General features: G+C 42.0%; 1 protein-coding gene across 3 annotated transcripts; it reads right to left on the minus strand.

The window, feature by feature from the left end:
- Positions 1-416: 416 nt before the first annotated feature.
- LOC115140776 (tyrosine-protein phosphatase non-receptor type 6-like) lies at positions 417-27,829 on the minus strand. 3 transcript variants are annotated; one of them, XM_065007586.1, is made up of 17 exons: positions 27,694-27,829; positions 27,036-27,176; positions 26,584-26,608; positions 22,181-22,303; positions 20,085-20,279; positions 18,576-18,765; positions 15,553-15,669; positions 15,216-15,341; positions 6,812-6,908; positions 6,574-6,653; positions 6,225-6,371; positions 5,968-6,099; positions 5,441-5,595; positions 4,687-4,754; positions 4,376-4,518; positions 3,901-3,965; positions 417-937 (listed from the first exon to the last, which is right to left on the minus strand). In XM_065007586.1, the coding sequence occupies exons 1-17, from the start codon at positions 27,812-27,814 to the stop codon at positions 835-837; spliced, it is 2,028 nt and encodes a 675-aa protein (XP_064863658.1). In that variant the 5' UTR covers positions 27,815-27,829; the 3' UTR covers positions 417-834. The 3 variants fall into 3 exon arrangements, with proteins under 3 accessions (XP_064863658.1, XP_029534963.1, XP_064863659.1); XM_029679103.2 differs by lacking the exon at positions 27,694-27,829 and having other exon boundaries at positions 26,584-26,674; positions 27,036-27,140; XM_065007587.1 differs by lacking the exon at positions 27,694-27,829 and having other exon boundaries at positions 26,584-26,605; positions 27,036-27,098.
- Positions 27,830-27,953: the final 124 nt, after the last annotated feature.

The raw sequence follows: 27,953 nt of genomic DNA on the forward strand, positions 1-27,953 counted from the left end.
CAGAAATTAACAGTAAACATTACACACACAAACGTTTTCAAAGTTTCCCTCGCTCTCCTTCACTATCACTGTTTGGAGAGCAGACTGTGTTCTGTACCACATGCGGAGAAGAGGGAGGCGGGGGAAAGTTCATTCATCTCGCTCAATGTTTTCCTCTCACTGAGGGCAGTCACTGCGGGTCGTCGGCGAATCTGGGGGAGCCCAGTGATGTTGCCAATGTTAGTCTATTAATGTAATAGCTCATTATAGAGATATGTCTTATCTCAAACTTTCATTGGAATGACAGAGTGGCTGTGTGTCCCTGCTGTGCTAGATCCCGTGGTCATTGCATTTTATTATATTCATTGTAGAATATTCTATAGGCTTTGCACCCATGGATACAATACAATTGTGATGAAGAAAGAAATGAATGCATATTACTCTGAGCCTTTATTGTCAGCAAAAATGTCAATACATTACAATTTGCAGAATGGTTCCATGGTTCACGGCCCAAATCTATCAGTACTTTGCTTTATAATTTTATTTTATCTTTATTTAACCAGGCAAGTCAGTTAAGAACAAATTCTTATTTTCAATGACGGCCTATGAACAGTGGGTTAACTGCCTGTTCAGGGGCAGAACGACATATTTGTACCTTGTCAGCTCGGGGGTTTGAACTTGCAACCTTCCGGTTACTAGTCCAACACTCTAACCGCTACCCTGCCACCCCATATCTTAATTATATCACAGACAACTTTATCGCTTGATATCAAAAAACACTCAAATAAATCTTTTAAAATAAAAAGTTAATATCAAATTCAATATTAAATCATCAGGATACAGCTCTCTCATCCACTATCTTTTTCTCACGGAGCCACTCTTCTTCTCCTCTGACTTCTGCTTCTTCACATCTTTCTTTCCTTTGGCAAGGTTTTCATACAATTCCTGTTCCTTATTTCTAAAAGAAAGACAGTACAAGAGAGAGGACATAATGTTAGAAACCTGCAGCCTCAAATAGCTGAGAGATAAAAATGTAGGCTTCTTTGTGTGTAAGAAAAGGAGCACTCTTTAGATCTTCAGTTAGTAGTAGCCTACCAAACACTACCCCGACCCTACCCAACACTACCCTGACCCTATCCTAACCCTACCAAACACTACCCTGACCCTATCCTAACCCTACCAAACACTACCCTGACCCTACCCAACACTACCCTGACCCTATCCTAACCCTACCAAACACTACCCTGACCCTACCCAACACTACCCTGACCCTATCCTAACCCTACCAAACACTACCCTGACCCTACCCAACACTACCCTGACCCTATCCTGACCCTACCCAACCCTACCCTGACCCTATCCTAACCCTACCAAATACTACCCTGACCCTAACAAACACTACCCTGACCCTATCCTAACCCTACCAAATACTACCCTGACCCTACCAAACACTACCCTGACCCTACCAAACGCTACCCTGACCCTATCCTAACCCTACCAAATACTACCCTGACCCTACCAAACACTACCCTGACCATATCCTAACCCTACCAAACACTACCCTGACCATATCCTAACCCTACCAAATACTACCCTGACCCTACAAAACACTACCCTGACCCTATCCTAACCCTACCAAATACTACCCTGACCCTACCAAACACTACCCTGACCCTACCAAACACTACCAAACGCTACCCTGACCCTATCCTAACCCTACCAAATACTACCCTGGCCCTACCAAACACTACCCTGACCCTATCCTAACCCTACCAAACACTACCCTGACCATATCCTAACCCTACCAAATACTACCCTGACCCTACAAAACACTACCCTGACCCTATCCTAACCCTACCAAATACTACCCTGACCCTACCAAACACTACTCTGATCATATCCTAACCCTACCAAATACTACCCTGACCCTACCAAACACTACCCTGACCCTAACCCTACCAAATACTACCCTGACCCTACCAAACACTACTCTGACCATATCCTAACCCTACCAAATACTATCATAACCCTACCAAATACTACCCTGACGGTATCCTGACCCTACCAAACAGTACCTTGCCCGTACCAAACACTACCCTGACAGTACCCTGACCCTACCAAACAGTACCCTGTCCGTACCAAACACTACCCTGACAGTACCCTGACCCTACCAAACAGTACCCTGTCCGTACCAAACACTACCCTGATAGTACCCTGACCATACCAAACACTTAACTGGCAGTACCATGAGCCTACCAAACACTACCCTGACCCTACCAAACACTACCCTGATAGTACCCTGACAGCACCCTGACCCTACCAAACACTTTCCTGGCAGTACCCTGACCCTACCAAACAGTAACTTGATAGTACCCTGACCTTACCAAACACTACACTGACAGCACCCTGACTTTACCAAACTCGACCCTGACAGTATCCTGACCATGCCCAACACTAATCTGACAGTACCCTGACCCTACCAAACAGTACCCCGACACTACCAAACAGTACCTTGACATTTTAACAATACAAGGATAGTTCACAAACGTAATATTAAAAATAAAAGCTAGCTTAGGAGACTCAGAAGTGGTGACAGTGACACATTTCCCTTCATTCTGTACATAGCCAGCTCAGAGCTCTCCAGTGAACTCTGTATTGTGAGCCTACCCACACCACACTGGATTGTGAGCCTACCCACACCACACTGGATTGTGAGCTTACTACACTGATCCCTATAGCCTGCTGTATAACCAGGGTGAACCGTGCTGTATAACCAGGGTGATCCCTATAGCCTGCTGTATAACCAGGGTGAACCGTGCTGTATTACCAGGGTGATCCCTATAGCCAGCTGTATAACCAGGGTGAACTGTGCTGTATTACCAGGGTGATCCCTATAGCCAGCTGTATAACCAGGGTGATCCCTATAGCCAGCTGTATTACCAGGGTGATCTCTATAGCCAGCTGTATAACCAGGGTGATCCCTATAGCCAGCTGTATTACCAGGGTGATCTCTATAGCCAGCTGTATAACCAGGGTGAACTGTGCTGTATTACCAGGATGATCCCTATAGCCAGCTGTATAACCAGGGTGATCTCTATAGCCAGCTGTATAACCAGGGTGAACTGTGCTGTATTACCAGGGTGATCCCTATAGCCAGCTGTATTACCAGGGTGATCCCTATAGGCAGCTGTATAATCAGGGTCCAAAGTGTTTCCTGGTCAAGAAGAACCTGTGTCCCTACATTCTCATAGCAGTTAACAATGCTAACATTGTCTTAACTGTTTTCAGGGCCTCCCTGGGAATCAGAGTGTAATTTGAACCCTGAATGGTCTGGTTGATCGAGTGGAAGTTTACAGAGTTTGGTCAGTCCGGACGATCCAAACAGGTCAAGTGATTCCTCCTCTCCTTTATTGTCCAGTTAATTTTTTTCTAATTGGTCCATTCTTTCCAGAGCGAGAGAGTACAGTAGGGCTACCTAGTCAAATGTATCGCCTCCAAAGGTTACACAAACGTGCCCAATCAGCTAAATTGGACAACAGAAGGAAGGAGAGACATGGAGGAAGACAATGATAAACAATGGTCCCAGAGAATGTCTACATCCGCTCATCTCTCTCTTCTGTCTCCCTCTACCTAACCTCTCGCTCTCTCTCTTCCGTCTCTCTCTCTGTCTTCCGTCTCTCTTTCTCTTCCGTCTCTCTCTTCCGTCTCTCTCTCTCTCTTCCATCTCTCTCTCTCTCTTCCGTCTCTCTCGCTCTCTCTCTCTTTTCCGTCTCTCTCTCTCTCTCTCTGAGTGTGTGTGTGTGTCTCTCTCTCTCTGTGTAGCCTGCGTCAGAGAACTTGTTCTCAATGGTTTTGAGGAGAGATGGGAATATGCACAGGACTCCAATGGCATGTGCACAGACACACACTGCACAAACTCACTTGGAGACCTTGCGGCTGGCAGGCTGGTGTTTGAACTGCAAATTTCCATACTCTGTCTCAGCTCCCTAGAAAGGGGAGAAGAGGACAGCGAGTGTTAGACATGATGGGTGGTATAAGGTGAGTCAATGTGCATAGTTAAGTCATAGTCTTATTAACAATTTCCCAGAACATTAGCAATTTCCGTAAACAATTTTGTCAATGTTCATATTTTACAAAGCAGTGTCTGATAAGATATCTGTCTGGAGAACAGAAGAACATGCACAACAACAGTGAAAAGTATATCTTGACACAGATCCCTCTGTGTCAGCTGATATCTGAGTCTCTCTCTGCTGTCTTGTTATTTTTTTCAACACAGTTTGTCAATAGACACATACTGTAGCCAGTGCACTTGGGAGAGGAGAACAATATATATTTGATTCCATATTACCCATATTCCTCTCTCCCTTCTATTGCAACCTCCCCCCCCCTCCCTCACCTTGTTGTAGGTCTTGGAGGCCTCTATGTACTCAGAGACGGCCAGGTAGATGAACTTGTACTGGGCTTCAGTCTGCACCATGCCTGACCGCTGGTCTCTCACCATCTGGATGCTCTTCTGGATGTCTATGTCACAGTCCAGACCTATGGACAACCAGGAAGTTAGAATCACAATCCACAACAAAAACATTGTCATTCTACAGTGATGACAGGCATTACAAGGATCATGGGACAAAAGAGCCATAATAAGATACAGTATAATATCATGAAGATCTGAAGAAATGTAGAACTTTGGTAATGAAAGAGACTCACCTTTCGTGTCGATGGTCTCGATGATCATGTCGATCACCACAATGGTGCCAGTTCGGCCTATTCCAGCACTGCACAGAAACACAAACAGAGTGGTTGTAGGGACAACTGTCAGTACAGTACAATGTGATTGGGCTCAATGCAATTCACTGAAATGAATTAACTGTATTGAAACAGAATTTCTAGAACAGTATTGATAATCTAAGTAATTCTGTGATTGGAGGTGTAAAGTGATCATGGACAAATGGAGAGGGATTTGTCATGTTGTCCCACTAACAGATGTCTCAGCCAGGGGATGACCACTTTACACACACGTGACTGTGACAGTTTGGTTATATTATAAAGACCAGTGGATTGGATAAGAACTTTGTCCCTATGGATGTCTTTCAGTGTAAAGAAGCTTTTGTCATTAAACTGTACTGCAACAGCCTTGTAAACACTCTATACGCTATTATGCTGTACTTATGTCTGCTTACATAACAAATAGTTACGGGACCAACAACATACAAGAGTACAAGAACCCTCTCTAGTCTTGATATCACAAGGGGAAAATTCCTATAGGATAAACTGTGAGTTGACTTAAAATGCTGTGTACCGCAACTAATCTTAACAACTAATCTTAATCCTGGAAAAACAACATAATCTGAAATTCTTATAATGTATTCTAGACAATGGAGAATGGATAGAACTGACACTTATCTTCCTGAATACAGCTGGAATATACCAAGTTTACAGCTGAAAGACAGCTAGAATATACCTGCAGTGGATGATCATTGGCCCGGCGTTGGCGAACTCGGCCTGTTTTGTGTTGACCTGAGTGAGGAAGCTGAGCACCCCTCCTGGCTCCTCGGGAACTCCATGGTCGGGCCAGCTCAGGTACTGGTAGTGCCAGATAGTACGGACCGAATCCGACTGGGACAGACGAGGAGGGGAGAGGAACGAGACAAAGAGGAGAGACATGAGTAATACTGTAAACTCAGCTATTCTGTGACTGCAGTAATGACCGAGGTGACAGTGATGATAATGGTAACAGTGACAACAGAGGTAACAGTGATGCAGTGGTGACAATGGTAACAGTGAAGATAACAGTGGTGATAGTGGTGATAGTGATGATAGCGATAACAGTGATGACAGCATTAGAGATGACAGAGGTAAAAGTGTTAACAGTAATGACAATGATGGTAGTGATGACAGTAAGGGCAGAGGTAACAGTGATGACAGAGGTAACAATGATGACAGTGGTAAGAGAGGTCATGATGGGTGGAGCCAGCAGGTGGTACCTACCTGATCCAGAGGGGAGATCTCCATAACCCTGATCTTGTAGTCAGTGGCATCTCTCTCAGAGACCCAAGTGACCACATACGGCCCCACCTCTTTGGAGCCCTGCATTTCTGGCCAGTATGGCACGCATTTATTCTGCATAAACAAACATGGAGAAATGGTTTGAGGAAAATGAGATGGGTAGTTTATACTATGTTATAATATTAAAATCATACAATGTAAAAGAAAATGCTTTCAAATTCTCAGTAAAAGTCACTAACCCGTCCCTTCTCGACCTCCCTGGTTGTCATGACGATGACCCTTGTCCTCTCTTGCCACACCATCTGCCAGAAATCATTGACAGTTGTTGCAAGGCAGCCCTGACAGGCAATGTACACCTTCGGGTCACCGGACTCCTGTAACTTATTCTACAAAGAGATGGAGAAAGTTAGTAAAATATGTAAAATATTGTCAACATGGAGACAAAGCCCATTGCAATCATAGTCTTTATCATATTGATTAATATTATCATATTAATTCAAACACATTCATGTTTAGACTTGTTATGGATTCATAACAGAGGTTTATCATTTGATGTTGAGAATACAAGGTGACATAACATGTGCTTACTGTCACATAGTTGCCATTGATGTAATCTGAGCCAATGATATCGGGGTCTCCAGATGACAGAATGACCCTGGTCTCATCAACTGGGAGGAGAATAGGATGAGTGTAGAGATGGAAGGATGAGAGAGAGAGATGAGGGGATGTATCAGACAGAGAGAATATAAATGGAAGAGAAAATGTAAAGAAGATGGGTAAAAGATAAGAGGCTATATCACTGCACTTTAGAAGGAGATGCTCTTACAGGGAAGGATGTTCTTATATCGGTTTTTGCTTTTGTTTTCTGGTCTCATCCCTTCTTCTCTGCTCTTCTTCACCTTTGTCTCCTGCTTTTGAAGGGTCTGAAAAGAACAAGAGAGAGGGAGAAGGAGAGAGAGAGAAATACAGTCATTTTAAGCTCAATACAATTTTAAAAACATCAACAAGCATTCAATTACTTAACCAACAGTATAGAGGGGCCTTTAAACGGGTCACTTCTTGAAAAAAAAAATACCCTCAAACAGCCATGTTTTTTTTAAACCTTTATTTAACTAGGCAAGTCAGTTAAGAACAAATTCTTATTTTCAATGACTGCCTAGGAACAGTGGGTTAACTGCCTTGTTCAGGGGCAGGATAACAGATTTTTACCTTGTCATTTCGGGGATTTGATCTTGCAACCTTCAGGTTACTAGTCCGACACTCTAAGTACTAGGCTACCTGCCGCCCCCATATTAACAAATGTTTCATTTGTTCCACAGTACTGCCACAGACTAAAGCAGGGGTTCCCAAACTTTTTCACTCTGGGCCCCCCTTCCAGCATTGGGGAACATCTCGGGTCCCACGTGCACACCATGTCTATTTCTATGGGCACAAGCACTGTTCATGACACAAACTGTTCAATCCCCTCTTTGGACATTTCTGACAAGTTATAAATAGCTCTCTAAGGTCTGCAATGACTGACACGACAAGAGGAACTGATGATGCACTACCCAATTTCGAAATTGCACCTTGTGCATTCTACTATTACAACTTTCAAGAGGAAGTTTGAAACAGGACTGAGTTCATTAAAAAAATATGTATATATAGTTTTTTTTTCGGGGGGACACCCGCGCCCCCCATTTCGACCCCACAGTATGGGAACCATTTGACTAGAGGAAAGAGTTTTCCGCCATTGAGCTCTTGAATCTACAGGGAATAAAGCCGGTAGAGCTCCCTCTGGTGGAGTACTAGAGGGTGTTTTTATTTATTTTTTATTTAACCTTTATTTAACCAGGTAGGATAGTTGAGAACACGTTCTCATTTACAACTGCGACCTGGCCAAGATAACGCAAAGCAGTGCAACAAAAAACAACACAGAGTTACAGATAGGATAAACAAAAGTACAGTCAATCACACAATAGAAAAATCTATATACCGTGTGTGCAAAGGAGGTAAGGCAATAAATAGGCCATAGTGGCGAAGTAATTACAATTTAGCAAATGAACACTGAAGTGATAGATGTGCAGATGATGATGTGCAAGTAGAAATACTGGTGTGCAAAATAGCAAAAAAGTAAATAAAAACAATATGGGGATGAGGTAGGAAGTTGGGTGGGCTATTTACAGATGGGCTATGTACAGCTGCAGCGATCGGTGAGCTGCTCAGATAGCTGATGCCTAAAGTCAGTGAGGGAGATATAAGTCTCCAACTTCAGCGATTTTTGTAATTTGTTCCAGCCATTAGCAGCAGAGAACTGGAAGGAAAGGCGGCCAAAGTGGGTGTTGGCTTTGGGGATGTACAGTGAGATATACCTGCTGGAGCGCGTGCTACGGGTGGGTGTTGTTATGGTGACCAGTGAGCTGAGATAAGGCGGAGCTTTACCTAGCAAAGACTTATAGATGACCTGGAGCCAGTGGGTCTGGCAACAAATATGTAGCGAGGGCCAGCAGACGAGAGCATACAGGTTGCAGTGGTGGGAGATACAGTGCCTTGCGAAAGTATTCGGCCCCCTTGAACTTTGCGACCTTTTGCCACATTTCAGGCTTCAAACATAAAGATATAAAACTGTATTTTTTTGTGAAGAATCAACAACAAGTGGGACACAATCATGAAGTGGAACGACATTTATTGGATATTTCAAACTTTTTTAACAAATCAAAAACTGTGTAAATATTTTCTGTCTGGATTTTAGTGATTTGTAGTCATTAAAAAAAATATGATTTGTAGTCATTAAATTTTTTTATGATTTGTAGTCAATAAAAAATTTTATTCAGCCCCTTTACTTTCAGTGCAGCAAACTCTCTCCAGAAGTTCAGTGAGGATCTCTGAATGATCCAATGTTGACCTAAATGACTAATGATGATAAATACAATCCACCTGTGTGTAATCAAGTCTCCGTATAAATGCACCTGCACTGTGATATTCTCAGAGGTCCGTTAAAAGCGCAGAGAGCATCATGAAGAACAAGGAACACACCAGACAGGTCCGAGATACTGTTGTGAAGAAGTTTAAAGCCGGATTTGGATACAAAAGATTTCCCAAGCTTTAAACATCCCAAGGAGCACTGTGCAAGCGATAATATTGAAATGGAAGGAGTATCAGACCACTGCAAATCTACCAAGACCTGGCCGTCCCTCTAAACTTTCAGCTCATACAAGGAGAAGACTGATCAGAGATGCAGCCAAGAGGCCCATGATCACTCTGGATGAACTGCAGAGATCTACAGCTGAGGTGGGAGACTCTGTCCATAGGACAACAATCAGTCATATATTGCACAAATCTTGCCTTTATGGAAGAGTGGCAAGAAGAAAGCCATTTCTTAAAGATATCCATAAAAAGTGTTGTTTAAAGTTTGCCACAAGCCACCTGGGAGACACACCAAACATGTGGAAGAAGGTGCTCTGGTCAGATGAAACTAAAATTGAACTTTTTGGCAACAATGCAAAACGTTATGTTTGGCGTAAAAGCAACACAGCTCATCACCCTGAACACACCATCCCCACTGTCAAACATGGTGGTGGCAGCATCATGGTTTGGGCCTGCTTTTCTTCAGCAGGGACAGGGAAGATGGTTAAAATTGATGGGAAGATGGATGGAGCCAAATACAGGACCATTCTGGAAGAAAACCTGATGGAGTCTGCAAAAGACCTGAGACTGGGACGGAGATTTGTCTTCCAACAAGACAATGATCCAAAACATAAAGCAAAATCTACAATGGAATGGTTCAAAAATAAACATATCCAGGTGTTAGAATGGCCAAGTCAAAGTCCAGACCTGAATCCAATCGAGAATCTGTGGAAAGAACTGAAAACTGCTGTTCACAAATGCTCTTCATCCAACCTCACTGAGCTCGAGCTGTTTTGCAAGGAGGAATGGGAAAAGATTTCAGTCTCTCGATGTGCAAAACTGATAGAGACATACCCTAAGCGACTTACAGCTGTAATCGCAGCAAAAGGTGGCGCTACAAAGTATTAACTTAAGGTGGGCTGAATAATTTTGCCCAATCTTTCCGTTTTTTATAATGTTAAAAAAGTTTGAAATATCCAATAAATGTCGTTCCACTTCATGATTGTGTCCCACTTGTTGTTGATTCTTCACAAAAATATACAGTTTTATATCTTTATGTTTGAAGCCTGAAATGTGGCAAAAGGTCGCAAAGTTCAAGGGGGCCGAATACTTTCGCAAGGCACTGTATATGGGGCTTTGGTGACAAAACGGATGGCACTGTGATAGACTGCATCCAGTTTGCTGAGTAGAGTGTTAGTGGCTATTTTGTAAATGATATCGGCGAAGTCGAGGATCGGTAGGATAGTCAGTTTTACGAGGGTATGTTTAGCAGTGTGAGTGAAGGAGGCTTTGTTGCGAAATAGGAAGCTAATTCTAGATTTAATTTTGGATTGGAGATGCTTAATATGAGTCTGAAAGGAGAGTTTACAGTCTAGCCAGACACCTAGGTATTTGTAGTTGTCCACATATTCTAAGTCAGAACCGTCATGAGTAGTGATGCTAGTCGGGCGGGCAGGTGTTGGCAGCGATCAGTTGAAGAGCATGCATTTAGTTTTACTTGCATTTAAGAGCAGTTGGAGGCCACGGAAGGAGTGTTGTATGGCATTGAAGCTCGTTTGGAGGTTTGTTAACACAGTGTCCAAAGAAGGGCCAGATGTATACAGAATGGTGTTGTAGGGGTGGATCAAGGACTCACCCGCAGCAAGAGCGACATCATTGATATATACACAGAAAAGAGTCAGAATTTAACCATGTGGCACCCCCATAGAGACTGCCAGAGGTCCGGACTACAGGCCCTCCGATTTGACACACTAAACTCTATCTGAGAAGTAGTTGGTGAACCAGGCGAGGCAGTCATTTGTGAGTAACCAGGGCCATTGAGTCTGCCTATAAGAATACGGTGATTGACAGAGTCAAAAGCCTTGGCCAGGTCGATGAAGACGGCTGCACAGTATTGTCTTTTATCAATGGCGGTTATGATATCGTTTAGGACCTTGAGCGTGGCTGAGGTGCACCCCTGACCGGCTCGGAAACCAGATTGCACAGCGGAGATGGTGCGGTGGGATTCGAAATGGTCAGTGATCTGTTTGTTAACTTGGCTTTCGAAAACTTTAGAAAGGCAGGGCAGGATGGGTATAGGTCTGTAACAGTTTGGGTCTAGAGTGTCTCCCCCTTTGAAGAGGAGGATGACCGCGGCAGCTTTCCAGTCTTTAGGAATCTCGGACGAGTCTCTAATGCGGCTGAAATAATTACATATAGTTATTTTTTTTAAATTATTTCACCTTTATTTAACCAGGTAAAGCGAAAACAGTTTTTTTTTTTTAGCAAATTTATCACATATAATAAACAGAAATACCATATTTACATATATATTCAGACCCTTTGCTATGAGACGCAAAAATTGAGCTCAGGTGCATCCTGTTTCCAATGATCATTCTTGAGATGTTTCTACAACTTGATTGGAGTCCAACTGCGGTAAATTCAATTGATTGGACATGATTTGGAAAGGCTCACACTTGCCTATATAAAGTCCCACAGTTGACATGTCAGAGCAAAAACCAAGCCATGAGGTCGAAGGAATTGTCCATAGAGCTCCGAGACAGGATTTGTGTCGAGGCACAGATCAGGGGAAGGGTACCAAAACATTTCTGCAGCATTGAAGGTCCCCAAGAACAGAGTGCCCTCTATCATTCTTAAATAGAAGATGTTTGAATCACCAAGATTCTTCCTAGAGCTGGCTGCCCGGCAAAACTGAGCAATTGGGGGTGAAGGGCCTTGGTCAGGGAGGTTACCAAGAACCCGATAGTCACTCTGACAGAGATCCAGAGTTCCTCTGTGGAGATGGGAGAACCTTCCAGAAGGACAACCATCTCTGCAGCACTCCACCAATCAGGCCTTCATGGTAGAGTGGCCAGACGGAAGCCAGTCCTCAATAAAAGGCAAATGATAGCCCGCTTGGAGTTTGCCAAAGGGCACCTAAAGACTCTCAGACCATGAGAAACAAGATTTTCTGGTCTGATGAAACCAAGATTGAACATTAGGCCTGAATGCCAAGCATCACGTCTGGAGGAAACCTGGCACCCTCCCTACGGTGAAGCATGGTGGTGGCAGCATCATGCAGTGGGGATGTTTTTCAGCGGCAGGGACTGGGAGATTAGTCAGGATTGAGGGAAAAATCCACGGAGCAAAGTACAGAGAAATTCTTGATGAAAACCTGCTCCAGAGTACTCAGGACCTCAGACTGGGGTGAAGGTTCACCTTCCAACAGCACAATGACCCTAAGCACACAGCCAAGACAATGCATGAGTGGCTTCAAGTCTCTGAATGGCCTTGAGTGGCCCAGCCAGAGCCTGGACTTGAACCCAATCGAACATCTCTAGTGAGACATGAAAATAGCTGTGCTTGAGAGGATCTGCAGAGAAGAATGGGAGAAACTCCCCAAATACAGGTGTGCCAAGCTTGTAGCGTCATACAAGAAGACTCGAGGCTGTAATTGTTGCCAAAGTTACTTCAACAAAGTACTGAGTAAAGGGTCTGAATACTTATGTAAATGTGGTATAAGTTTTTTATTTTTAATACATTTGCACACAAAAAAAGTGTTTTGCTATGTCATTATGGATGGGGTACTTGTGTGTACAACCTGTATTGCCTTATAACCTGTCCTGACCCCTGACCCCTGGTGGAAGCTGCTGCTAGTGCTAATCCAGTCCCCTGGATATGAGGGGAGTTTCAGTGAGGTTCCTAATCAGCATCATCAGCCCCTCTCATCCTGTCTTTTAGCCTGTGTCAGCTCAGGTGAACTCTAATTGGTCAAAAGGATTGGGATTACACATAGTGTTTACTATTTCACTGGGCTAGAACAAAAGCCTGCATGTGTACTCCAGGACCTGAGTAACCTAACCCCTGGCCTAACCTCACAGTCTTGAGGGAAGGGATTGACTGTAAAAATCCCAAACATAGATTCACTCAACCCAGCTGTGACAACTCAAAATCTTTGCAGGAATACCTTCAGGAGAATACGTTTAAAGGCATGCAAATCCCCATTCCCAGTATTTGTGGAATACTGACATACTGTATTACTATGAATACATTCATGAATGCTCTATAAATATGGCATGTTTATTATGTGTTATGTATGCTTTATGAACATACAGATAATGTACATTCTTTACCCATATTTTTTCTACCATTTGAAAAGTTATTTTTAATGTGCTGTTAAAGAAGTTTGGAATTAGTGTTAGACCATTTCTAATCTCTCGTGGCCAGACTATTTAGCATCTAACACAATTATGCAAGGTTTTGTTGTGGGTTTCTGAGATTAGACAATTGAGACATCAAATAGCAGTACCACATGCTACCACATGGTGGTAGTAAAAATGTGTTCTATGGTTCTTGCAGTTTATTTCCTATGGCTGTAGTAGTGAGACCTTTAACCATTTGATTCTAGTTTTTACTTGCAACACTCTCACTTTGACTTGTCCAACGGAACATGTTTCACCATGTTGTACAAGAGTAAAGGCACATTACATCACAGCTTATATGACCAACTAAAGCATCAAACACAGACACAGTTTCATGCTGACTACACCCGCATGTTGATTTTGTCCATCCACACCAGACGAGATTAGAGAACACAGGTTGAAATATCAAAACCAACTCTGAACCAACTATATTAATTTGGGGACAGGTCGAAAAGCATTAAACATTCATGGCAATTTAGCTAGCTATCTTGCTGTTGCTGGCTAATTTGTCCTGGGATATAAACATTCAATTGTTATTTTACCTGAAATGCACCAGATCCTCTACTCTTACAATTAATCAACAGATAAAAGGGTAAACTGAGTTAGTTTCTAGTTATCTCTCCTCCTTCAGGCTTCTTCTTTGGACTTTATATGGCGGGTGCTAACCAACATTAAGGTGCATTACCACCACCAACTGGACTGGAGTGTGGACCTCAGTTAATCTTTCAATCACCTACATGGGTATATGCTCCTAAAAACCAATGAGGAGATGGGAGAGATTGGATTTGCAGCTCGTCAAGCATCACAAATATTGCCAAGTTGTATTTTAGCGCCTGGCTACGCAGACGCTCGTTCACACGAGCAGTTTCGATGCAATGATTGAACAACATGTATGTGTACATTTATTTTGCAAAGCTGGTGTGGTCAGCATGTAAGAAATTAGGCCTCAGAAAACCTACAGTAGAGTAAAGCATCCTGGTCTCATAGACTAGACATTACATAGTAAATCTAAATCCGAGACAATCAAATTAGTATATGTATTACGTTTGGTTTGGTAACATAAGATAGATTGTTAAAGCAAAACAAAAGTAGGGTGGTTGTTCGGAGTGGATGCATGGTTGTATAACGCGAACATTTAGCAACCCAAGGCTGCTAGTTTGAATCTAATCAAAGACAACTTTAGCATTTTAGCTACTTTTCAAATACTTACTACTTTTTAGCTACTTTGCAACATGTTAGCTAACCCTTCCCTTAGCACTAACCTCAACCCTTCAACCTAACTCCTAATCTTAACCCTAACCCTAGACTAGCTAAAAATTAGCCAAGTAGTTAACGCTAGCCACCTTGCTAGAATTCATAACATATCATACTTTTTAAAAATTCGTAACATGTAGTACGTTTTGCAAAATTGTAATTCATAACATATCATATAAAATGGGTTTACTGGTCATCCACAAATTAATTATATATATATTTCTTTTACCCCTTTTTCTCCCCAATTTTGTGGTATCGCTACAACTCCCGTACGGGCTCGGGAGAGACGAAGGTTGAAAGTCATGCAAACACCGTGCACCTGGCAACCTTGGTTAGCACGCACTGCGCCCGGCCCGCCACAGGAGTGGCTGGTGCGCGATGAGACAAGGATTTCCCTACCAGCCAAACCCTCCCTAACCCGGATGACGCTAGGCCCACGGACCTCCCGGTCGCGGCTGGTTACGACAGAGCCTGAGTCTCTGGTGGCGCAGCGCCAACAGGGAGGCCCCTATCCACACATGAATACATACAATAAGAAACTTAACATATCATACTAAATGGAGTGTCTCGAATTTACATACATAATAATATAAAATGCTCTGAGACCAGGTTGAGAAAAGAGAAGAAGAGGTTAAGAAGGGTTGTTCAAAACATCACATCTTCCTTCCATCAAAAACTTAATCGACTTACATCAAACTCCTCCCAGAATCCTGCTTTGCTCTTCTTGTCTCCCTCGTTCTCTCTCTCGGCCATCTGGTCCAGCAGCCTCACTCTGCTGTCAATGTCTGCTGCATTCACTCTGGTGGAGAAGTAGGGCTGAAGGAGAGAAGGATGGAGTGGACAGGAAAGAGAAGGAGAGGAGAATAAGTCAAGATTTGTTCGGATATGGCTCTAACTTGTCATTCAGGTGAACCCATTATAAGATACAGTATATCCGACCTGTGTAAGGTTGTAACTTTACTGCAACACTCACGGTGACTCTTGTAACCTGTATGGGGTTACAACTGTAAGTCCTGTAAGTCTTTACCTGTTTGAGGTGCACCCAGGTTCCAGACATCTCCTCGATGCCTTTGCGTTTGTAGTGCTCCATCAGGTCAGCCAGGGTGTCAAACATCTCTGTGCCTCCCACCGTGTACCGGTCATTCTATTTATATAAATATATGATGACATGAGTCCCATTATACCTGGTGAAAACCAAACACTGCATTCTACAGTAAGAACCTTATACCAACGGTCAAGCATGATGGTGGTAGTGTGGTGGTTTTGGGATGCTTTGCTGCCTCAAGCCTGGATGACTTGCCTTAGTAGAAGGAACCATGAATTCTGCTCTGTATCAGAGAATTCTACTGGAGAATGTCAGGCCATCCGTCTGTGAGCTGAAGCACAGCTGGGTCATGCAGCAAGACAATGATCCAATACAAACAATCAAGTCATGAAAATGACTAAAAATCAACAAATTTGAAGTTTTGGAATGTCCGAGTCAAAGTCCAGACTAATTCTCAATTTGGATGTTGTGGCAGGACTTGAAACGAGCAGTTCATCCTTGAAAACACACAGATGTTGTTGAGTTGAAGTAGTTCTGCATGGAAGAGTGGGCCAAAATTCCTCCACAGCGATGTGAGAGACTGATCAACAACTACAGGTAGCATTTGGTTGCAGTCATTGCAGCTAAAGGTGGCACAACCAGTTATTGAGTGTAAGGGTGTTGCATAACTATATCAATTAAATAAATAAAATAAGCATCAATTTGTTTTCTAAATTCTAAACTCAGGTTTTCTTAATCTAATATTAGGTCTTGGTTGAAGATCTGATAGCATTCAATATCAAAAATATGTAAAAATAGAGAAAATCAGAAAGGGGGAGAGCGAGGTGAACATATCTGCCCATCTGTGACATAGTATGCAATTTTCAGGGACCACTTTTGGCTCGTGGGCGCTACTTTCAGAACCACTGGTTCAAAAGTAAACAAAATCAAATCAAAGTTTATTTGTCACGTGCGCCGAATACAACAAGTGTAGACCTTACAGTGAAATGCTTACTTACAGGCTCTAACCAATGGTGCGGGGGAAAAAAAGGTATGTGTGTGTGTGTGTGTGTGTGTGTGTGTGTCGGTAAGTAAAGAAATAAAACAACAGTAAAAAGACATTTGAAAAAAGAGTAGTAAGGCAATATACAGACACCTGTTAGTCAGGCCTATTGAGGTAGTATGTACATGAAGGTATTGTTAAAGTGACTATGCATATATGATGAACAGAGAGTAGCAAAAGCGTAAAAAGAGGGGTTGGCGGGTGGTGGGACACAATGCAGATAGTCTGGTTAGCCAATGTGCGGGAGCACTGGTTGGTCGGGCCAATTTAGATAGTATGTGCATGAATGTATAGTTCAAGTGACTATGCATATTAGATAAACAGAGAGTAGCAGCAGCACCTGTTTAGGAGCCTTATGGCTTGGGGGTAAAAACTGTTGAGAAGCCTTTTTGTCCTAGACTTGGCACTCCGGTACCACTTGCCATACGGTAGTAGAGAGAACAGACCATGACTGGGGTGGCTGGGGTCTTTGACAATTTTTAGGGCCTTCCTTTGACACTGCCTGGTGTAGAGGTCCTGGATGGCATGGATCTGTTTGGGCGATATGCAAATTGGAGTGGGTCTAGGATTTCCGGGATAATGGTGTTGATGTGAGCCATTACCAGCCTTTCAAAGCACTTCATGGCTACGGACGTGAGTGCTACGGGTCTGTAGTCATGTAGGCAGGTTGCATTTGTGTTCTTGGGCACAGGGACTATGGTGGTCTGCTTGAAACATGTTGGTATTACAGACTCAATCAGGGACATGTTGAAAATGTCAGTGAAGACACCTGCCGGTTGGTCAGCACATGCCCGGAGCACACGTCCTGGTAATCTGTCTGGCCCCGCAGCCTTGTGTATGTTGACCTGTTTAAAGGTCTTACTCACATCGGCTACGGAGAGCGTGATCACACAGTCGTCAGGAACAGCTGATGCTCTCATACATGCCTCAGTGTTGCTTGCCTCGAAGCGAGCATAGAAATTATTTAGCTCGTCTGGTAGGCTCGTGTCACTGGGCAGCTCGTGGCTGTGCTTCCCTTTGTAGTCTGTAATAGTTTGCAAGCCCTGCCACATCCGACGAGCGTCGGAGCCGGTGTAGTACCAGAAAATATATTTCATGTACGTCCGGTTAGCTATTAAGAAATGCACCTGATGCTTGCTCATGGTAGGGCCTGTGCCAGGACTCAATGACCTGTGTGATAATCTTCTGACCCTGAAAACTTTAGACTCCAGCCCTACAATGCTTTTCATTCAAATCCACCTCATGTCTGCACTGTATTACCACAGCTAAAAATAACCTGATGGTGCTGCTAATAATGTTGAATCTACGAAAAGTAGGTTTGGGGATGAATGCAGTTAGTTACAGTCTAGCTCTGCACTCGGAAATAACTATGCTATTTTTTATTTCTAGTGGTAGTTACTGTACACACATGAATATAAAGTACTTAATTGTGAATACCAATTCTCATGTATTTTATTGGAATCGTATATGCATTTTCACACGACACCTAAGGGTCCAAATTAAATACATAACTAACTAATTAAAACATATCCACTTGGCATACTTTTGTAACCAAGACAGTGATATCTATCAAACTCAAACCTATATGTTCATATTGACTGGACTTTGCATAACTGTTTCTGTGCTGAGACAGTAGTGGTGGTGTGTTTGATGTTTGTCAGGTTTTCTCCTAGATGTTGGAAGCAGGAAGGTCATTCGTTGCATAAGAATGAACATTTTGGGGAAACTGAAAATTGGTCTGGTTTCATAACAAGATGTACTCAGATATGGGAAATATTATAGCAAAGATTGCAATGTGAATTGCAATAGTGAATGTGAGTGAATGTGTGTTAGAGAGAGAAAAACACACGAACACTCACATGCTTGCATACACTCATGCTTGCACACACTCATGCACGCACACACTCATGCACACACACACACTCATGCACACACACACTCATGCACACACACACACACACACCTGGCACATGATCTTTATGTGTGAGACCCTCCTCCCTCTGCAGGATGCCTTGCTCTTCTCCTCAGTCAGAACAGACAGAACAAAGTCTCCAGGTTTGGACAGAGACTCCCGCACCAGGAAGGTGCCCGGCTCATCCCGTTCCCATAGCAACTTCTCTGCGTTGGGGCCTGACAGGTGTCCGTGATACCACCTGTATGGTGTATGACAGAGAAGAGGTCAATGAAGCTCTACTGGAAACATCACTATGCCCTACATGGAGGAGAATGGAAGAAGACTTGGTAAAGGACTTTAATAAATGGTTGAGGACATTTTGGTAACTAATGTGTATTTACGGCCTGTACAGATGCACTTTATATGGGTTTATGCAAGGTATTTCTGTCCTGAGAGTATAGTGTGTGTTTGCATGAATGCGTCTGTGTGTCTGGGAGAGTTTACACTCGTTAGTATGGGGATCCTCTCTGAGTGCTGCCTGCTGTTTAAATTTAGGGGCAGTTCTCGATTTCTACATCTGAACTTCCTGCTTTGTGGTCGGAAAATTCTGATGACAAGATTTCGTGGCTCAAGACAGCATGATATTTATAGCCTGAGCCCCACACAAACTACCCCCCTTTACTTCCTCACCCCATATCACCCCCCCACCACCACCCCCATAGAGCCCCCCAAATATTTGGCCCCATATTCCTAGCCCGCAATGACTACATCAAGCTTGGTGACTCTACTGACTTGCTGGATGCATGTTCAGTTTGTTTTGGCTGTGTTTCAGATTATTTTGTGCCCAGTGAAAATGAATGGTAAATAATGTATGTTTCTAAACACTTCTAAATTAATTTGGATGCTACCATGATTACAGAGGCATAAACATCATAGAATGACACCTCTGCATTAAAATTAGACTATAAAGCATACCATCACAGCAGTACCTGTGATATGGGTATCGAGAAAGAGATCAGAAAGACTAAAATAGAGCAAGATGGAGGTTAGGAGAGACGAAGGTATTGAGGGTCTGGTCACTGTTTTCAAATGTGTCAAAATCTAAAGTTTCCAACCGCAGCAAGAAAGGGAAGTCAAACTGACAGAGAGAGAAAATAGAGTGGAGAAAGGAGGGGCAGTGAGGGTAGAACATGAGGGATTTACACGCACGCACACACACACACACACACACACACACACACACACACACACACACACACACACACACACACACACACACACACACACACACACACACACACACACCTCAAAGTAAAGGCCATAGAATTACCTTTCCTTCTGAAAGCTTTATGATCCTCAACATAAAGCGTTTAGATTAAGAAAGTATTCATTACAAAATGGCTGGATGTCTCAGGAGTATTTTATATGATCGGCTTCCGTTTGATAAACATGCAACAAAATTCAGCAGAACAGTGAAAGCAGAGTTAAGGGTTAGAGATTTGAGGCAAGAGTACACGGACTTGACTGACTGACTCTGGTGGAATTAAGGGTTAGGGGTAAAGGTTAGAGTGCACTGACCTCTCGGTGGTGGGGTCAGAGCAGTTGAAGGGGTATTTGAGCTCGATGATGGTGCCGTCTTTGTCCTGCAGGATCCCATTCTCTGCAGTGTAGTACTCCACCAGCTCGGACAGCGTGGCAAACTTCTCCCCTCCATACAGGTCGTAGAAGTCCCCTGTGTTTTGGATACGGATGTGGGTCACCAGCTCACCCACCCTGGGGTCAAAGATCAAGGGAAAGAGGACATTCATGGGCCAGTTAGTGACAGTAGACAATTCCACCTAAACTAGTTTTAAGTCAAATATATTTTTTAAAGTAGCAAAAGAGAGATGCAGTGTATCTGTACCTGACAGAGGGCAAGAAAATGAGAGAGGAAAGGATGAGTGAGGAGAGAGGATATACTATAAATTAAATTTAATAAAATCTAATTTTCAAATCAAATGTTATTGGTCACATACACATATTTAGCAGATGTTATCGCAGGTGTAGTGAAATGCTGTAGGTTAACATACAGTGCCTTCAGAAAGTATTCACACCCCTTGACTTTTTCCACAATTTGTTGTTAGATCCTGAAATGCAAATTGATAAAATGTAGATTTTGTTGGTCACTGGAATACACACAGTACCCCATAATGTCAAAGTGGAATTATGTTTTTCAAATGTTTGACAAATTAATTACAAATAAATAGCTGAAATGTCTTGAGTCAATAAGTATTCAACCCTTTTGTTATGGCAAGCCTCAATAAGTTCAGGAGTAAAATGTGCTTACCAATTCACATAATAAGTTGCATGGACTTTATCTGTAAGGTCCCTCAGTCGAGCAGTGAATTTAAAACACAGATTCAACCACAAAGACCAGGGAGGTTTTTCAATGGCTCACAAAGAAGGGCACCTATTGGTAGATGGGTAAAATAAAAAAGCAGACATTGAGTATCCCTTTGTGCATGATGTTATTAATTACACTTTGGACGGTGTATCAATACACCCAGTCACAACAAAGATACATGTGTCCTTCCTAACTCAGTTGCCAGAGAGGAAGGAAACCACTTAGGGATTTCACCATGAGGCCAATGGTGACTTTAAAACAGTTATAGAGTTTAATGGTTGTGATAGGAGAAAACAGAGGATGGATCAACAACATTGTAGTTACTCCACAATACTAAACTAATTGACAGAGTAAAAACAAGGAAGCCTGTACAGAAAAAAAATATTTGCAATAAGGCACTAAATAAAGTAATACTGCAAAAAATGTGGCTAAGCAATTGACGTTTTGTGCTGAAAATGTAGTGTTATGTTTGGGGCAAATCCAATGCAATACATTACTGAGTACCACTCTCCATATTTTCAAGCATAGTGGGGTCTGCATCATGTTATGGGTATGCTTGTAATCGTTAAGGACTGGGGAGTTTTTCAGGCAAAAAGCACAGGCAAAATCCTAGAGGAATGCCTGGTTGTGTCTGCTTTCTACCAGACACTGGGAGATTAATTTAGCTTTCAAAAACCTAAAATACAAGACCAAATCTACACTAAAGTTGCTTACCAAAAAGACAATGATTGTTCCTGAGAGGCCTAGTTACAGTTTTGACTTAATTCTGCTTGATAATCTATGGCAAGACCTAAAAATGGTTGTCTGGCAATGATCAACAACCAATATGAGAGAGCTTGAAGAATTTTGCACAAAAATGTTGCACAATCCAGGTGTTGTGGAAAGCTCTTAGAGACTTACCCAGAAAGACTCACAGCTGTAATTATGAATTTGACTCAGGGGGTTGAATACTTAACATTAATAATATTTTTACAAAAAATGTCTTCCACTTTGATATTCCAGATTATTTTGTGTAGATCGTTGACAAAAAATGACAATTAAACACATTTTAATCCCACTTTGTAACACAACAAAATGTGGAAAAGGTCAAGGGATTTGAATACTTTCCGAAGGCACTGTAGGTTGAGCGAAGGAGAGAAGGAGAGACAAAGAAGGAGAGAAAGAGATGGAGTATCTCCATCTGATGGAGAGAGAGGAGGAGAAAGAGATGGAGGATGTCCTAGCTGATGGAGAGAGAGAGAGAGAGAAAGAGAGAGAGAAGGACAAAGAAGGAGATGGGGTGTATTCCTACCTGACAGAGAGAGAGAAGTCTCCCTGGTTCTTCCTGCTGGGTCGGGCCAGGAAGCTGCCATGGACGCCCCGGCTCTTCAAAACAGACTCAGCATCCAAGCCAGAGATATCCCTGTGGAACCAGCTGGATACACAGAGATACACATTACACACATATACATACAGTATATACAAACCACACACACACAGATCGGGCCACGCACATAAGCACATGCACACACAAATGGTTATCCTCTGGCCCTGCCGTACCTGTCCACTGAGCCACATCATCTCTTTGATACTCCGTTTCTTCCCTCGGGGGGAAATGATATGAGACGTGGTAAATTAACACAGTCCTAGGTACCATTACCAGCTCATAGATTAACACAGTACTAGGTACCATTACCAGCTCATAGATTAACACAGTACTAGGTACCATTACCAGCTCATAGATTAACACAGTACTAGGTACCATTACCAGCTCATATATTAACACAGTACTATGTACCATTACCAGCTCATAGATTAACACAGTACTAGGTACCATTACCAGCTCATAGATTAACACAGTACTAGGTACCATTACCAGCTCATAGATTAACACAGTACTAGGTACCATTACCAGCTCATAGATTAACACAGTACTAGGTACCATTACCAGCTCATAGATTAACACAGTACTATGTACCATTACCAGCTCATAGATTAACACAGTACTATGTACCATTACCAGCTCATAGATTAACACAGTACTATGTACCATTACCAGCTCATAGATTAACACAGTACTAGTACCATACCATTACACAGCTCCATTAGATAGATTAACACAGTACTAGGTACCATTACCAGCTCATAGATTAACACAGTACTAGGTACCATTACCAGCTCATAGATTAACACAGTACTATGTACCATTACCAGCTCATAGATTAACACAGTACTAGGTACCATTACCAGCTCATAGATTAACACAGTACTAGGTACTGCTCATAGTTATACTACCACTCATAGATTAACACAGTACTAGGTACCATTACCAGCTCATAGATTAACACAGTACTATGTACCATTACCAGCTCATAGATTAACACAGTACTAGGTACCATTACCAGCTCAAGATTAACACAGTACTAGGTACCATTACCAGCTCATAGATTAACACAGTACTAGGTACCATTACCAGCTCATAGATTAACACAGTACTAGGTACCATTACCAGCTCATAGATTAACACAGTACTAGGTACCATTACCAGCTCATAGATTAACACAGTACTAGGTACCATTACCAGCTCATAGATTAACACAGTACTAGGTACCATTACCAGCTCATAGATTAACACAGTACTAGGTACCATTACCAGCTCATAGATTAACACAGTACTATGTACCATTACCAGCTCATAGATTAACACAGTACTAGGTACCATTACCAGCTCATAGATTAACACAGTACTAGGTACCATTACCAGCTCATAGATTAACACAGTACTAGGTATTACCAGCTCATAGATTAACACAGTACTAGGTACCATTACCAGCTCATAGATTAACACAGTACTAGGTACCATTACCAGCTCATAGATTAACACAGTACTAGGTACCATTACCAGCTCATAGATTAACACAGTACTAGGTACCATTACCAGCTCATAGATTAACACAGTACTAGGTACCATACCAGCTCATAGTTAACACAGTACTAGGTACCATTACCAGCTCATAGATTAACACAGTACTAGGTACCATTACCAGCTCATAGATTAACACAGTACTAGGTACCATTACCAGCTCATAGATTAACACAGTACTAGGTACCATTACCAGCTCATAGATTAACACAGTACTAGGTACCATTACCAGCTCATAGATTAACACAGTACTAGGTACCATTACCAGCTCATAGATTAACACAGTACTAGGTACCATTACCAGCTCATAGATTAACACAGTACTAGGTACCATTACCAGCTCATAGATTAACACTAGGTACCATTACCAGCTCAGTACTAGGTACCATTACCAGCTCATAGATTAACACAGTACTAGGTACCATTACCAGCTCATAGATTAACACAGTACTAGGTACCATTACCAGCTCATAGATTAACACAGTACTAGGTACCATTACCAGCTCATTAACACAGTACTAGGTACCATTACCAGCTCATAGATTAACACAGTACTATGTACCATTACCAGCTCATAGATTAACACAGTACTAACCATTACAGCTCATAGATTAACACAGTACTAGGTACCATTACCAGCTCATAGATTAACACAGTACTATGTACCATTACCAGCTCATAGATTAACACAGTACTATGTACCATTACCAGCTCATAGATTAACACAGTACTAGGTACCATTACCAGCTCATAGATTAACACAGTACTAGGTACCATTACCAGCTCATAGATTAACACAGTACTAGGTACCATTACCAGCTCATAGATTAACACAGTACTATGTACCATTACCAGCTCATAGATTAACACAGTACTAGGTACCATTACCAGCTCATAGATTAACACAGTACTAGGTACCATTACCAGCTCATAGATTAACACAGTACTAGGTACCATTACCAGCTCATAGATTAACACAGTACTAGGTACCATTACCAGCTCATAGATTAACACAGTACTAGGTACCATTACCAGCTCATAGATTAACACAGTACTAGGTACCATTACCAGCTCATAGATTAACACAGTACTAGGTACCATTACCAGCTCATAGATTAACACAGTACTATGTACTAGGTACATTACCAGCTCATTTAACACAGTACTAGGTACCATTACCAGCTCATAGATTAACACAGTACTAGGTACCATTACCAGCTCATAGATTAACACAGTACTAGGTACCATTACCAGCTCATAGATTAACACAGTACTAGGTACCATTACCAGCTCATAGATTAACACAGTACTAGGTACCATTACCAGCTCATAGATTAACACAGTACTAGGTACCATTACCAGCTCATAGATTAACACAGTACTATGTACCATTACCAGCTCATAGATTAACACAGTACTAGGTACCATTACCAGCTCATAGATTAACACAGTACTAGGTACCATTACCAGCTCATAGATTAACACAGTACTAGGTACCATTACCAGCTCATAGATTAACACAGTACTAGGTACCATTACCAGCTCATAGATTAACACAGTACTAGGTACCATTACCAGCTCATAGATTAACACAGTACTCATTACCAGCTCATAGATTAACACAGTACTAGGTACCATTACCAGCTCATAGATTAACACAGTACTAGGTACCATTACCAGCTCATAGATTAACACAGTACTAGGTACCATTACCAGCTCATAGATTAACACAGTACTAGGTACCATTACCAGCTCATAGATTAACACAGTACTAGGTACCATTACCAGCTCATAGATTAACACAGTACTAGGTACCATTACCAGCTCATAGATTAACACAGTACTATGTACCATTACCAGCTCATAGATTAACACAGTACTAGGTACCATTACCAGCTCATAGATTAACACAGTACTAGGTACCATTACCAGCTCATAGATTAACACAGTACTAGGTACCATTACCAGCTCATAGATTAACACAGTACTAGGTACCATTACCAGCTCATAGATTAACACAGTACTAGGTACCATTACCAGCTCATAGATTAACACAGTACTAGGTAGAGAGCAGTCTACACAGCATTATTGCAACCTTTTTTAAGTATACGCTAGTATACAAGTATACAATATTGCTTCAAGGTAAAGAACTAGCAAAACAGTTGAATGGTAAAGCCTGACTAAGGCCTAAGAGATGACATTCAGACCACAAACCCACCTCACCACAAAGCACCAACTTTTCATTCAATGGATACTATACTAGCCTATTATACAGAACAACCTGCTGCTAACAATTGTATCACAATTGTATGCTAACAATTGTATCTGAGAGGTAGGACTGATAACGCTTTCTAAACTGAAGGGAATGATGATGATTCTGATTGTAAATGTACAATCTATTATCTTTCTCTCACTAACAAGTGGACCATCACTTTGATATCTGTTGCCAAGTTTCAGTGTAGTTGTAGCTACACACGGCATGGTCAAACTATTGATAGACTAAGAGTAGGATGCAAAGGTAGAATCAATCAGAATTGGGCAACATTTCAATCATTTGAAAAACTACTGCAAAATAACTGGGAATTCCTACAGAGTTTGAAAACAAATCGTTACGCGTGAACTACAAACACACAAGACAGCAGAAAACACTAAAGAACAAAGTACTGGTGGTAAAGAAACAGAGAGAACAAGTCAAAGAAAGAGAGAAGTTGACATCACGCGTTAGGTAAAGATTCCAGACCAGGGTTGAGCAACTGGGTGTAAGAGTCTTGAGAGGGAGGAGATCAACTCACCGAACCATTTTCACCTTCACTTCTTCTGGGCCCAAAGAGAAGGAGACGGGATAGTGAGGGTACACTTACAGGTACAGGTACAACCTCCAGGCTAGCAAATGATGATACATGGTAATGTAACAAATACTGTACATAATTGACGCATCTTCATGCCCTTTCTAAATCTGCAAATCTAGCCAGTTATTAACTACAAATGTACTTCTAAAAATCATGTTTTACTTCCATTATCATCCCTCTCTCTCTCTCTAACTGCCCTCCTCCACACATTCGTTTACTGTATTTCTTAATTTCTCTCATTCAACATCACATACGCAAAGACCACCCCTCTAAACAACCTGTCTTCTCTTCCTATTTTACTCCCACACTCATCTGTTCATCAGACCCTCTTTCCTCCCTTACCCTTTCTCTTTCTCGATATATCTCACATTAGGTAGATAAGTAAACAATCTTACTGTTCTCAGCTCCTTCTGAAAACAAGCAACACTCTTGCTGACAGGCTCGTGTATGTCTTACCCTCCGTCCCTCCCTTCTTTTTGATTTTTCTCTCTGTCGTTCTGTGACACTCTTTCGCTCCTTCCTTCCTTTTTGTGGCTCTTTTCACAAAACAGTGAAAGCAAGAGACAGACAGGAACAAAAAAAGCTGACAGGCCGGAATCTCTTACAGAAAGAGATACTTTATAAATGTCAACGCAATAAAAAAGCTTAGATTTCATCTTTAAAATTAAACTATAATTCTTTGTCTCTCCTTGCCTCAATCTAATGTCACATCTCTATCTCACCTCCTCTCTATCCTCTATCTAAAGAAGGATCATAGCACCACTAGTGTTTTGCAAACAGACACAGTCCAGTGAGATTACTCTGAATATGTCATACCATACACTGTTCCTCAATGAGATAATGAACTAGAGAGAGAGAGAGAGAGAGGGAGGGAGAGAGAGAGAGGGAGAGAAAGAGAGAGCACCTTTAAAAGGTAAACTAAGGAACTGCACATCTGCTCACCATCACTATCAGGAATGAAAAACAAACTAGCCCCTCCAGTATATAATGGTTAAACTAATCATACATTTTTCTCTGTCCTTCTCATTCTCCCTCTCTTTCCTTCTAACCCACCTGTCCTCCACTCCTCCCCTCTTCTGTCTGAGTGTTTGTTCTCTTCTTTCAGCTGTGTATGTGCACGCGTGTGTGTGTCTAACCTTTTGTGTTCCATTTGTGTTTGACACACAAAGGTCATGCTCGCATTACACTTCCTTATTTTCAGAATCCATTTACAAATGTGAGGTCATGACAACAAAGTCACAAACTAACAATAAGTAACATACACACATAACTACAGTCAGGATAGCAACTACACAACAATGTTCATGTGAGCA

This window comes from Oncorhynchus nerka, linkage group LG3 (assembly GCF_034236695.1).
Source record: "Oncorhynchus nerka isolate Pitt River linkage group LG3, Oner_Uvic_2.0, whole genome shotgun sequence".
Classification (NCBI taxonomy): Eukaryota; Metazoa; Chordata; class Actinopteri; order Salmoniformes; family Salmonidae; genus Oncorhynchus; species Oncorhynchus nerka.